This window comes from Leuresthes tenuis, unplaced genomic scaffold, assembly GCF_036924035.1.
Source record: "Leuresthes tenuis unplaced genomic scaffold, fLeuTen1.0.hap1 SCAF_9, whole genome shotgun sequence".
Lineage (NCBI taxonomy): Eukaryota > Metazoa > Chordata > Actinopteri > Atheriniformes > Atherinopsidae > Leuresthes > Leuresthes tenuis.
The window spans coordinates 5,469,091-5,483,438 of record NW_027325363.1 but is presented as its reverse complement, the minus strand read 5'-3'; the positions used below and the strand labels follow the sequence as shown (position 1 = coordinate 5,483,438).

Genomic DNA, 14,348 nt, shown 5'->3' with positions numbered 1-14,348 from the left:
CTCTGACCTGGAGGAAGTTTCTCAGAACAGTCGTGCTTGTACTCTCTTCAGATTGCGCCTCGAGATGCACGGCTCTGTGTTATTTGGCTTCTTTTTTGCGTCCCTCTTTGCTTGTTCAAAGAGTATTCCTCCCCCGTGTGACAGGTAAGATGAACCACTTGCTTTTGGTGTTTCTGTACATGAGGAAACGTGGACTTGATGCCCTGTTCACTCCATCAGAGGTGTTCTGTCGCAGCTTGTTTTCAGAGGACACTCGGCTCATTTAGTCGTTTACTTGTGAGCACATTTTGGTGAAATAACGTGTTGCTGGTCAACCAAACGAAGTGGGTTTGAGTTGTTTTTGTTTTTTTGCCAGCTGTCTTAGACAATGAAGCGTTAAATCGAGCGTCTCCAACACTGCGTGAGTAAACCTTTGCCCTTAGCTCTTATGTTTTATTAATGCCATTGATTAGAGTTATTACGTCCCAGCCATGTTACAACATTAGTTTATTCCACTAATAAAGAAGGGACCTTCTGTTAATAATTCACTCTTCATTTCAGTGGAATATACTGCACAGGGCCCATCCTGCACCAGGTACAGGAAGCTAAACTGTTTGACAAGTACTTTGTTGACATGAAGCTGAATTCGGCTCCTGGTGAGTCATGTCAGTAAATGCCTCTGTCATGATGACAGTTGCGCTCCTCCTTCCGCTGCTGTCATTTTTTCCAGCAGAGCTTGTTTTGTTGGCGTTTCACAACCTTTCGAATGAGTGGCCAAATGCGACCGCCCCGCCTGCGAGTTCACAATCTGTGGAAGTCTCTGGGCAGAAAGGTGACAACATGAAGATGATTTTCAGGATTCTTGCTAGATGTAGGAATAATTTACAGACACCGTTAAACAGAATAAACACTTTACTACATTTACTGTTGTGAAAGATGATTTACACCCATCTTCCAGGTCCTAAAACTGGATAAATGCATCAGATGAACAACATATTGCTGTTATTGTTGAACAAGAACTAAAATGCAGAAGCAGTGTGCAGAACCACTTTAAGCAGCAGTGAGTTGCAGTAATCTGTGACGTCATCATTGTGGAGGAATCTCGGCCCACTCTTCTCTCCAGCGTTGCTTCAGCTCATTGAGGTTTGCAGCATTGGTTTCTGCACAGCTCTCTTAAGGTCCCACCACAGCTTTTCAGTCAGGCTGAGGTCTGGACTTTGGACCATTGCAACACCTCGATTCTTTTCTTTTTCACACATTCTGTTGTAGATTTGCTGCTGCTTGGGATCATTGGGCCTCATGCAAGAACAGTTCGTACGAACGGATTTGTTCTTAATGTTGTGCGTACGAGTTATTTAAGAGAATTTTAAGTTAAGTTTTCTTTCAGGTACGAACAGAATTTACGAGCGATCCAGACCTGTCGTAGGAGTTACTTAAAATAGTTCGCTGTTAGTCGAATCAAGTTTGCTTGACTAATGGATTGTATATTTAATTACCAGCAGCTGACTTGCTACTTTTGGATGCTTTAGCGCGTCAGGCTCTTGCAAGAGACCGTGTAGATATGCTTGCGGAGACAGACAGATTTAGATTAATATGCAGCTTGCTAGAGCCACAACTCCAGAGAGAAACACGCCGATCAAACCCAATTCCACCACACGTCCAGGTCTCCTCACCACCCTTGGATTTTTGGCCTCGGGAACCTTTCAGAGGGAGATTGGAGACCGATCCGGTGTGTCCCAGTCCTGAGTCATTCGCCCCCCTTGGTCATCAAAGCTCTCATCAGTTTATCACCCAGGTACATCAAATTCCCATACACCGCTGTTGAACAAGTACTAATGAAGAGCGACTTTCAGGCCATGGCTGGACTGCCAAACATGATCGGAGCAATGGATTGCGCACATGCGCGTCTAAGCACCCGTGCCATTGTGGAGCGCACTGAGCTGAAAGCCAGGTGGGTGCGTCTCCATACAGTGGGCGGCAAACTGCTCCATGACCTGAAACAGGCCTCATCATGATGAGGCAACAACTGATTGCACAGCTTTGGGTGCAGTCATCGAGCGCCTGGCCATGGCGAGTTTTTAAAAGCCTTCGCTTTAGCAGGTTCCGTAATTCCACTGCTGATACTAAAAATGAAAGATTTACCTCTTTGGATCTCTGAAAGCAGAAACTCAATCCCTGAAGTTAAGAGCGTTTGAATCTGATGTGGCGTGTTCACACGAGACCTTACGAAAAGAGAAATTTGGAATTAAAAATATGAAACTGTTCTTGCATGAGGCCCATTGACTGCAAGGTGCCCAGGTCCTGTGGCTGCAGAACAAGCCCAGATCATCAGCCCTCCACCACCGTGCTTGACAGTTGGTATGAGGTGTTTGTGCTGATATGCTGTGTTTGGTTTCCTCCAAATGTGCTGCTGTGCATTATGACCAAACATCTCCACTTTGGTCTGGTCTGTCCAAAGGACATTGTTCCAGAAGTCTTGTGCTTTGTTCAGATGCAGCTTTGCAAACCTAAGCTGTGCTGCCATGTTCTTTTTAGAGAGAAGAGGCTTTCTCCTGCAGCCCTTCCAAACAAGCCATCCTTGTTCAGTCTTTTTCTAACTCTGCTGTCATGAACTTTAACCTTTAACATGCTAACTGAGGCCTGTAGAGTCTGAGATGTAGCTCTGGGCTTTTTCACCTTGGGGTGAACTTGCTGGGATGTCCACTCCTGGGAAGATTGACAGCTGTCCTGAATGTTTTCCACTTGTGAATAATCTTTCTCTCTGTAGAATATCATTGCTGATGTCTTTCCTCCAGAATGCTCCAGTCCAGCAAACTGAGAAGATGTCTTATAGAGGTTGCTGAATAGTGTATCTGATTAGTAGCACCTGGCAGCCTCTTAATTCTAATGGGAACTGTAAGGTTGGACTTCTGGTTTTTCACACACTGCTTCTGCACTTAGTTTTTGTTGAAAAAAGTTGCATTTCAATGTTGCATGTTCATCTGTGGTTGTACTTCCCTCATTCTAGACCTGATTTGTTAAACTTTAGAATGAATTAGAATGTACTTTATTTTCCACATGACCATAATCTCCATCCACACATTTTAAAATGGTTACAATGGGCTGTTGTGCAGATGCACACCAGTGTCAAAGATCACCCAGAGCTCTACTCACAGATTTACACGCCACATCCGGTTGTTGTGCCAGGGGGGCGCTTCAGGGAACTCTACTATTGGTGAGTGAACCGTGCAGCCTTTTGCTCAGATGTCTGAGTCCAATCGCCCCTTCCTCTCTGAGCTGTCCATACCCAGGTTCCCCATGCAGACACTGACATTGACCCCCTGTACCCAACAGGGACTCCTACTGGGTCATCAATGGACTCCTTCTCTGAGATGACAAACGCAGCCTTTGGGATGATTCAGAACTTTCTCCACCTTGTCGACAGGCAATTCTCAAATCTTCATCTTTTACTCCCTAAAGAAAAAAAAAAAACTGTTTCTGCAGGTATTTCTGCATGCTCATTTTGAAGAAGTCATTTAGCATCCAGAGTCATGCGCCCTGGAAATGGAGCTCTCGGGGGAGATTTCAAGATCTGTGGAATAAAAGATTTTCTCTCACCTTTCCACGGATATGGCTTCATACCAAACGGTGGGCGGATTTACTATGAAAGGCGCAGTCAGCCTCCATTCCTCACTCTAATGGTGGAGAGCTACTATCAAGCAACCAAGGATAAAGAGTTCCTCAGGTGATATTTAGGCCGACGCTAACGTCCTGCCAGACACATTATTATTCTTCTGCTGCCTCGTGGCTCCCCCAGAGTCTAACATGAAAAGAGTAGTGCTTGTGCCTCTCTGTGCCCCTGATGTTTTGGGTTTCCTAACTATGCTTATTATGCGCCACCTTAACCCTGTGCTGTTTTGAGTTAAAAGACTGTCTCTTATTGTTTATTCAAATGTGCACGTTCAGTGCAGCTTTACCACTTCTGGAGAGGGAGTACCAGTTCTGGATGCAGAACCGTTCTGTGGCTGTAAACGGGGAACATGTCCTGAACCGGTATCATGTGCCGGTGGACTTCCCCAGGTAGGTCTGAAATAAAGGTGCTGAATAGTAAGAAGAAATGGAGGTTCCACCCACACGAACGCTGTTTTCTTCTAGGCCTGAATCCTATACAGATGATCTGGAATTAGCTGAAGGGCTCACTGATGGTAACGGCTTATTAATGTTGTTTTATGTGGCTGAATGAATCCTCTGTGAGCAGGAGATGCACAGTTAAAGATTCTCTTTTAAAACTGGCGTGCGTTTCCATGGATCATTTGTGCAAAACAAATTTGCTCTGAAAATACTTCGTCATGCTGCAATGAATAATTAATGTTGCAACACATTTGTTCTGCGAGCCTCCCGTGGAAAAAAGCTGTTATTTATCTAGAATGTTAAATTTTTCTGCCACCAAAATGTTTGCTTTCATTAACTGAAGTAATGCTCCCTTTTTTTTAATCAATATTTTATTCAAATATTCATGTTCATGAAGTTATTTCCTTCAGAAGAAGCTTTTTTTTTTTTTTTAATTTGTCTTGAAAGCTAATGAAAAATGTTCCAAAAACTGAAGCAAACATAGCTCAGCGTAAGGCTGAATATGCTAAGAAAAGACACCTACATGAATAAGGGCTGAATATTAAGTGTGGTTTTATTATGGCTCCACTTGCCTTTTTGCTCCCTGGCCTCAGAGGACAAACCGCAGCTGTGGATGGATCTGAAAGCAGGTGCAGAGTCTGGTTGGGACTTTACTTCCCGCTGGTACATAAACGGTGAAGGCCACAATAACGGCTCCCTCAGAGAGACCCGCACCAGTCAGATCCTCCCCACTGACCTCAACGCTCTCATGTGCCGCAGCGAGAAAACTCTTGCTTCATTTCACCGGTTACTGGGTGAGAACACAAGCAGCCTTTTGACCTTCAGCCTATCTCTGCTTTCAGCTCCTAACTGGTGTTACGTAACGTTGATTTGCTGCTATCTGACAGGTAATGGTGACTCAGCTGCTCAGTATGACCAGGCTGCAGCCTGCAGAATGAAAGCCATTGAGTCAGTGCTGTGGGATGCTGAGAGAGGCGCGTGGTTTGACTACAGCCTCGTGACGCAGTCCAAACACTTTGAGTTCTACCCTTCCAACCTGGCACCTGTTTGGGCCCAGTGCTACTCTCTGCCTGAGATGGGAGAAAAGGCACTGCAGTACCTCAAGGTTGGTACCACAAACGAGCACTTCCCCTTCACTTCTCGAATTTCTTTAAATATTGCCAGAAAAACCGAACATGGGTGCAGTAATTTATTGTGAGCATGTGGAACATACAGTACAATAAAAGGTAAAAACGGTTGATACAACTCTAAGGAGCTTGAAAGTGAATATCTGGTCTGAGCTCCTTCATTCTCCAACACAGCCTGAACCCTGCTAGAGAAGCATTTCTTTGAGTAGTCTTCAGGAATAGTTCTCCAGGCTTCTTGAAGGACATCCCAAAGCTCTTCTTTGGATGTGGGCTGCCTTTTGTTCCGTTCTCTGTCAGATGATCCCACACTGCTTCAATAATGTTGAGGTCCGGGCTCTGGGGAGGATTCATCCCTCCATAAGACCTGTTGCCACTGATTTTCAGTCCACTTCTTGTGTCATTTGGCACAGCTCAGCCTTTTCTCCCTGTTTCCCTTCCTTAAGAATGGCTTCTTGACAGCCACCCTTCCATGGAGACCATTTCTGATGAGGCTTGGGCCAACAGTAGATGGATCAGCTGAAGGTCCAGATGCATCTCTCAGGTCCTGTCAGGTCACAGCTGGATTTTTTCCTCTTTCTTAAGGACATCACTTTCAGATCCTGTTCATCTGCTGTAGATAGTTTTTTAGGCCTGACACTTCTTCTTTTGTCCTCCACTTGTCCAGTTTCCTCAAATGTTTTAAGGACACACTGCACACCATGCTGAGATATGCCAAGTTTTCAGCTAATAGCTCTTTGGGAATCACCTTGTTGCTGCAGAAATCCTATTTTCTGTCTGTCAAACTGTTTTTCATAGTGTTCCTCACTTTTCAAGGTTGAATCGGTTCTCATCACATTGTGTGTGTTTTTTTTGCATGTCGTAAAACTGAGTGATACTCTGCAATCAGATTTAACAATAAGGAAGTGCTCAGGATTTTACAGCCCAGAATGGCTGTTATCGTACTGGAACCATCTGGAGTTTGAACAGTGCTTGCTGTGAACTGGGTCGATTCAGGAGTAAACACCTAGTCTTAAAACCGTGCTGAATGTGTGCACGTGGCTGTCTTTGCTCACAAGTGGCATCTTTGATTGAATCGGGTTGATTCAACTGTGAAAAGTGAAGCAGTGCTTTTCTGTTCCAAAAAATTCTTTGCATCTTTTAATCTTTCAAAGTTTTAGTTTTTCTTCTGGTTTTACTTTAAATTTAATATCAGAAAGTGACTTTTTTTTGCATGGGAGACTGAATGATGGATTTTCTTTTCACCGACATCAGTACTGCTGCAGACACCCACAACCGCTCCGTCACCTCATCTGTCGGCCATCACAGCTCCACTCAAACAGCTGAAGCTTGGGGCATTTTGCTCAGTGCTTCCTGACGGTCGCAGAGGGAGGACAGGCTCTGTTCAGGAGCCCACTTCCACCAGGATGTTTCGTGGGCCTCAATAACTATGCTTGGTTTCACCAGCAGATGGCACACACACACTACAAAGGTTTCATGTGTGGTTGCACTTGTTTTCTCGTGTGCACAGGGGAGTGGCGCGCTCCAGTTCCCCAATGGAGTCCCAACATCCCTGAGGGAGTCCGGCCAGCAGTGGGACTATCCTAACGCATGGCCTCCTTTGCAGCACATGCTTATAGAAGGTAGGAAGCAAACACTTGATCTTCCACTGTGTTTCCTGAAACTCTGTGATGATTCAGCATCTGCTCTGTACATTTTCAGGAATGACCACGCAAACGTGCAGTCACACGAGTTGGCTCACGTGCTCTGGCTTTGTCTGTCAGCAACCAAAGCTGAGGCCAGTTTTGGTTTTAATTTGAGGGTGTTTACATCCACATCAGATGCACAGGGGAGCAACTGCTCCTGTTAGTTCCCACATTTTTCATCTGGCATCTTCTTTGGTGATGCTGTCCTCATTTTCTTCTTGCTTCAGGGGCTTTTCGCCTTCAATTTGGTCTTCATCGAGGGAAATACATGCTCAACTGTGTTGTAATTGGTAACAGATTGGATCAAAAGAAAAAAAACAAAAAAAACTTGGACCTTAAAAATCTCCAGTGTTTCATTGAGCTCTTCAAAAAGAAAACCCATATACTCACCTAATATTTCAGCTTGTGGCAGCTTCATGTAATGAAAACTGTATTTGGCTTTTATTTGTCTAGGTTTATCCAAACTGCCCTCTGAGGATGCCGAACATCTAGCTTTTGATTTGGCCCAGCGTTGGATCAAGACAAACTGGCTGGCCTATATGAAGTATGAAGCCATGTTTGAAAAGGTGAGTCTTTCTAAGCTTTGGTGCTTCAGAGCTCACGTTGCACTGTGATAACAGACTCAAATTTTCCTCCCCCTGACAGTACGATGTGAATGGAGATGGCAAACCTGGTGGTGGAGGAGAATATGAAGTTCAGGTATTTGATCTTGTGTTAAAGGACTAAATCTAACTCTTAGTCGCTCAAGTCCTTCTCACTTCATGCATTTAATTTCCTGTCACTGTTTCCTGATGTTTGTCTCTCATCTTGAACACATTTTCAACTTCACATGCAGACACTCTCTCCTACCTTCTGTCAGTTTCTTCACTTTAATTCAGAGGTGCTAATGGACCCGGGAAGAAACTCACTTTGTGTGTCAGGTGTTTATTACTGAATTAAATCTTTGTTTTGCTGGTGGTTTAATTAGCTTTATTATAAAAGCTGAGGCAAAGCTACGCTCTGCTGTTGCTCCCCATGTTGCAGCTGGGTTTCGGTTGGACCAATGGCGTTGTCCTGCAGCTCCTGGATCAGTATGGGGCGACTCTCACCTTGGGAGGCAGACGTGTGTGCTATGACCTCCTGCTGCCTCTGGTCGTCTCAGTCACTCTCATGCTCCAGTGAGTCCGAGGTGTCGGAATGATCCCTGGTTTCACTCCACTACATCACCCCTGTCCACTGAGGGGCTGCAGGAAGACAAATTGACATCAGTAAAGTGTGCGCTTCTTTTCAGAGGTAAATTATCATGGTCTTTACGAGATGGTGTAGATCATTGAGACACTTCTGGACTGCAGATATTAAACTGTTTTAATGTAAATTGTAAAGTTTAAAGCTGTATCAACTCCCACAGAGTCCTTCTATTTGCCTGCAAAATGAAGTTGGAATGTTAATGAGCTCATGTGAGAAATAAAATGTGAATTATTGTCATTAAATGTATATAAAACATGTTTTTTTTATTAACTTCTTGAGTTGCTTCTGCTCTGTCTTTAAATGTCAGACAGCAGATGGTTGATAATGGCGGTAACATCACGTGAGAGTTGAAATCCATGAAAGTGGAAAAAAGAACACATTGTCATGACCTTTGGTGTATATGCAGACATTTTAGTGCAAAACATGACAACAAAATGCAAAATACTAGAATTTAATGCATGCGGTTTTCAATGGATCCTGTGTCAAGGCTTTTTGAAATCCAGCAGGGAAGACTCAGAGTAGTTACTGAAGGTAAATGCATTGAGTGGCTCTTCTCATAAGAATTAACATTAATTGTAACTAATCTTTTTAGGAAATGTAAATCTTAAAGATTCGATTTTTCCACAGAACTCTTACTCTTACTGTGGATTATTAGATTAACGTTGGCTTAGACTACATGGATGCAGCATTTTAAAGGCCCGATCTGAAGGAGAAACCTTTTCAGCTGTTGTCTGCCATCGCTGTTTACGCCACAACCCATTATTGGTTGTAGGGACACAAAATGTCTGGAAGGCATGGCTCCAGTCTCTGGATGCCATAGTAAGACAGATGTCACCTTTGTTTGGTGTTTTTATTTTGAACCCGAGGCGGAAAGGTGTCAAAGACTAAACTGAAGACATTACTTGAAATGTATACAGAAATGAAGAGGATCAGAGAAGTGAGAGCAGAGCGAAGTCTGGCATCTGTGCCACATCTGGCTTTTGAAGCTAATGGAGGAGCTCCACCGCCTGCCATCATCTTTTCTCCTTATGCTGCATCCCACCCAGCGTCATGACAGTTGCAGGACATCGTACATACGCCTCCTCTGTCATGCTCGGAATACCAAACCTTTTGTTTTCTTTTATTCCTTTCTTTTTGTATTTTGCAGCACATCATTCGTTGCTTCATTCCTGTTGGTTTGTGGATGTGGGTCATAGCAGCAGCCGAGCTTCAAGAAGGTTTTCGTGAATTTCTGACACCGTTTAAATATGGCTCCAGCTATCTTATAGACTGGCCATCTGTAAGGAGTCGTAATTATCTTCTTGTTTCTCTCATGTTGGTGACCTGTAGAAATATCTTGGGAATACTGTGGGGAGACTCTTTGGAAAAGGTTGACACTTTTGAAAACGTCTCTTGCTGTCATCAATCAGATCAGCAAAGTGGAACAAGGCGCACGTTCACTGTCGTCACTTGTGAGCTGACTGAAGCTCCCACCATGGTGACTGCAAGTCTGAACACTTTTTTTTTTTTTTTTTAAATGTTGGCACAAACTGAGGGCTTGATATGGATGATGGCAGGGCCACAAAGAAAGAAGGCATCTGTAAAAGATAAGAGATGAGGAAACATAAAGGGGTAACTTTAAGCCTTTTAACTTTCACATTTATTTCTGTATACTTTAATTTCATTCATTTTCTTTTACCGAACTCATTTGTGTGCTTTCATCCAAAGGGACTCACAAATGATGGGCGCACCAAGGGGCTCATCAGTCTGCCCGAGAACACTTTGATATGTTAACTTGGGAAGTTTAGGATCCGTTGCTGGATAACCACTTCCTTTTTTTTTTTTAAGAACCACCTACAAGGCCTGAATATAAGGTTATTCCACATTTTGGAAGTCGCACCTTTTCACACTTCAGGTGTATCTGTGAGTTCTGCAACACAAAGGGAAAATTCAGGGTTAGCATGCGACTTACACAAGCCGGCACAAATGTTTAGCAAAACTTAAGCCAGGTTTTCGGTGCCGATTTCCTGTATTGTTCACACTACACCAGGGATGTCAAACTCCGGTCTTCCCTGCTTCAACGCACCTGATTCAGATCAATGCATCATTTGCTGGTTTGTACAGAATTTAACAATCTTCCAGATCCATTAAATCTGAATCAGTGTGTTGCAGCAGGGAACATCTAAAACCTGCAGGACAGCGGCCCTCGAGGACCGGAGTTAGACATCCCTGCGCTACATAATGTGTAGATGTACTGTGTTCATACCACACATATGATCTACAGCAAAGGGTCACACAGCACAAGACTTTACCCTCAATTCCTCTGCAATCTAAGCAATTCTAGTCATCGTGCAGATACGTTTATCTTGTTATTGTTATAATATGACACGAGTAGCTCCTGTTTTGATGTTATTGGCTGTAGCGTCTCACTTACCAATTCCTCCTCCGCCAACAGTCGTGTGCTAGTTACTGTCAGAAACTGTCCACGAGCCTCAAAAATCACATCTGTGGAAGGTTCGCTTGAATGACTGATGACCAGGGGCTGTTCTCATAATGAAAATCTGCTCACAATCTTGTACTATGAACTTGACTTTAGGCCTTACAGATATGAGTGAAGTTGCTCAAATCGGATTGTTTCAGAGGAAAAGACAAAATGGTAAAAAGGAAAAATGGAGACTGAAAACTAATGAAAAAAAAAATGTAAATGAGCGCTTTTTAACAATCTGTGTATATTGACACTTCTAGTGGCACTGCTATCATTCCACAGTTTAGAGCCCGAGAACAAAGATTTATGAGAATCCAGGAGCCGCACTCGTTAACATCTTTCATCAAGTCCAGTCCAGAATCGCTGAATTAATACACAGCTTAGCAGCAGAAAAGTGTGAACTGCCAATGAGGAGCAGAAGGAAATGTGGGTATTAGTCTGGGCTTGGTTACTAACCGGATGTTTTTTACGTGCACAAGAGGCTATACGGCGCTTTATTCGGACTACTATTCTCGTATAACGGTTTAAAAAAGGGTTGAAAACTCTATTAAGACATTAGATGCGTGTCAATTTAAAAAGAAACCAAGTCAACAATTGTAACTTCTGATTCATCCAGCGAAGTCACTCTTTGTCATTTCTGCTTATAGCTGTGGTAACATGTTGGTCAAGCATGAAATTAAGTCTGTACAGATATTCAAATGGCTGTCAAAAAATGTAATGAGAAATTTTTTCTTTTAAAGAGGAAATGGCCAAAGAGATAGGAAGCCAAAGAAGGGATTTTGCTGTTTTTTTTTTCTTCTTAGCATGAGTGGATACAACAGATTGAGTGTGCAATTTAAATAAGCAGAAGGCCAACAGCCTCAGTGGTCCATGCAACCCCACAGATCTTACTCAAAAATTGTTTCATTGTGGATTTCCATCTGCAAAAAAAATATCACTAGCAAACATAAATGACACCAATACAGTAGCAGCCATGCGTATTATATGCAGTGTTTAGGCAGCAGTCAGTGTCTTCAGCCCTCGCTGACGGCAGTAACTGGCATTAATCTGCTCCCACATCACCATGCTGTTTTAGCAGAAATGTCTTTTGTTGAGGTAATGAGCTCGAGCTGTAAAGTGTGGAAGAAGTCGTCCACCAGTTAAGTGGTGATGCGGGGACACTGCAGCACTCGTGTGTGCGTTTAATTGCACAAGTCTGACGTTGTTATTCGTCATTCAGTGTGCAGTCCAGGAGCTGTAAAGCAGCATTACATGTTGTTGAGCGAGGAAAGGTCAGGTTGTCTTGTCCTCAGTGAGCATTAAGTCAGTAGCACTGCATACAAATTAGCATCCATATATGTTCACATTTGTTTTACGGAGAATACATGATACTCTTGATAAATAAATAAATAAATATATATATATATATATATTTCTAAAATCGTTACTGCATGTACAGACCTGCGCAAAAGTCTAAAGCAGCATTTCTTCTTTTTTAAATGTGCAGACAAAAAAAAGTAATGTATATGAGGCAAAAACAGTTTGTTCAACTCTAAGGAGCTTGAAAGGGAATTTTTGGTCTGAGTTCCAACAGTAGATGGATCAGCTGAAGGTCCAGATGCATCTCTCAGGTCCTGTGTCAGGTCTTTGCTGGATTTTTTCCTCTTTCTTAAGGACATCACTTTCAGATCCTGTTCATCTGCTGTAGATAGTTTTTTAGGCCTGACACTTGTTATTTTGTCCTCCACTTGTCCAGTTTCCTCAAATGTTTTAAGGACACACTGCACACCATGCTGAGATATGCCAAGCTTTCAGCTAATAGCTCTTTGGGAATCACTTTATTTCTGCAAAATAATAGATCTAGATATGCATCTATCTATGTGAGTGTGTGTGGTCTGTGAATCTGCTATCTTTGGATAGTTTTGTTGGATGCAACTAAAAGATAGATGCTAACAAATGTCTTTGTGTGTAAAGATTAAAATTGGTCCTTTTTTATGCTCTAAAAACGTAGAGGTCAGTGTTAACTGGCTTAACAAACAAGTACTGAACTGAAAATTAGTGACAAAGCAGCCAGTGCCCAACGAAAGACTTCAGAAAGCCCGAAGAGCCATTTCCCAAGACCATTTCCCCCAGTATTACAAAGTACGAATCCTTGGGCGTAACGTGTATGAAACGATAAGTGACTCTCAACTTGCACAGCGCTGTACTGTAGCCCTGACCTTGGTACATTTCCACAATGTAAAAGTGATGCAGAAATGTGTGAATTCCTATTAAGCGACAGTAAGTGGGAAAAAGTAGGCGTGGAAGATAATAGAGGTGGATTTATCTCTTTTAGAGCCTGTGTCGCTGAAGGATGGAGGCCTATGCTTCATTATTTCTACCTGGCTCAGCCTTCACTAACCCCTAAAGCACACATCACAAACCTGTTCATTATCCACTGAGTCATCGAGGTACCACTGGGTGCCGCTTTGTGCTGCAGAACCCTGCCGGTATAATCCCCACCCACCCACCCGCAGCCTTGCAATCTCTGAAGACCCACAGCGAAGATGTGCAAGGAGTGTCTCTCTCTCTTTCTCTCTCTCTTTCTCTTTCGATGGTGTACCAAAGAGTCAGATGTGATGGCTCTTGTGCCACAAATCAATAACTGACTGCCTAACTATGACTGTGGCCTCATAAGGAAACTGGATGTCTCTGGCTTAGTGGTGGAAATGTTTGGAGATTAAGTAAACTCCTTGACCTCTAAACTGAAAGGATTAGCTAACTGGAGGCTAGATATTTGATAGCTTCATGATCTTGATTGTGCACTGTCCAGAGATGGAAGACTATTTATGATCAATAAGTCTTGGGGATTGGCCAGATAGATTTATTTTACTGCTTAAGAGGGGATTTTAAAACTCGAATGTATGAAAGGCTTATCACCAGTGAGGTGAAATATACATTTCCAGCTCATCTTAAGTCTTGGCCTTGAGTCTGAGGAGAATCTTAAAAGACAAAGTTCAATGGAAACTCATCTCTCTAGTTGTATTGTGAGCGTTTTAAATGGTTCACACGTTTTCTCTGATCTAGTTGAAAAGAGCTATGATTTATAGTTGAACCTGAACACAAACCTTTGAAGTAATTGGTTACTATGATTGGAACAGACTTGTTTTGACATCTGAAATAAGTACATAAAAGCTTTTACTTTAGCTGCACCGAACTACTGCTCTTAGTTTCACCTGTATGTAGAATTAAACTGATTTTTTTTGGTGGATGTTTTCAGTTCTACTTTGGTCTTTTTGTTCCGGAGGCTCTCACCCTGTGATGAACCCTCTGTAGCTGCTCTTGGATATTGATGTTTTTCTCCTAAAGAGTGTTTCTCGCTTGGCTGGATGTAGTGATGTTTAACTGTCTTTTTAACCATGGAGAGGATCCATGGCACCATCCACCACTGTTTTCCTCTGTTGACACGGCTTTTTTTTATGTTGCTGACCTCATCAATGTGTCCATTTTATCACAGAATGAACCAAACTGCTGATATAGCTCCTCCCAACATCTACACTATCCCTTGATTGGACTTTTCAAACTCACTTTTTCCCTGTTTTAACAATCGTTGTTTAAGGAGACTACAGATTGTCCAGAATGCTGCAGCCAGGCTTTGAACTGGTGCTCATAGATGGAACCACATCATCCCTATTTTATCTTCTTAACATGCCAGTAAAGCAATGAATTGATTTTAAAATTCTTGTCCTGACTTTGAGAGCTTTTTCAGGCCAAGCCCCAAATATATATGTGATCTTTTAA

The 14,348-nt window shown here is 42.8% G+C and overlaps 1 protein-coding gene across 1 annotated transcript; it reads left to right on the top strand.

Annotated features, from left to right (window-relative positions):
- The first annotated feature begins 42 nt into the window (after positions 1–42).
- On the top strand, positions 43–8,367 carry treh (trehalase (brush-border membrane glycoprotein)). Its single transcript, XM_072391992.1, is given in 16 exon segments — positions 43–144; positions 541–635; positions 713–779; positions 781–811; positions 3,093–3,193; positions 3,313–3,342; positions 3,344–3,402; positions 3,586–3,703; positions 3,925–4,038; positions 4,114–4,163; positions 4,683–4,883; positions 4,977–5,194; positions 6,724–6,835; positions 7,352–7,464; positions 7,544–7,597; positions 7,922–8,367. Coding segments are annotated over 16 exon segments (1,581 nt in total). The 5' UTR covers positions 43–64; the 3' UTR covers positions 8,060–8,367.
- The last annotated feature ends 5,981 nt before the right edge of the window (positions 8,368–14,348 follow it).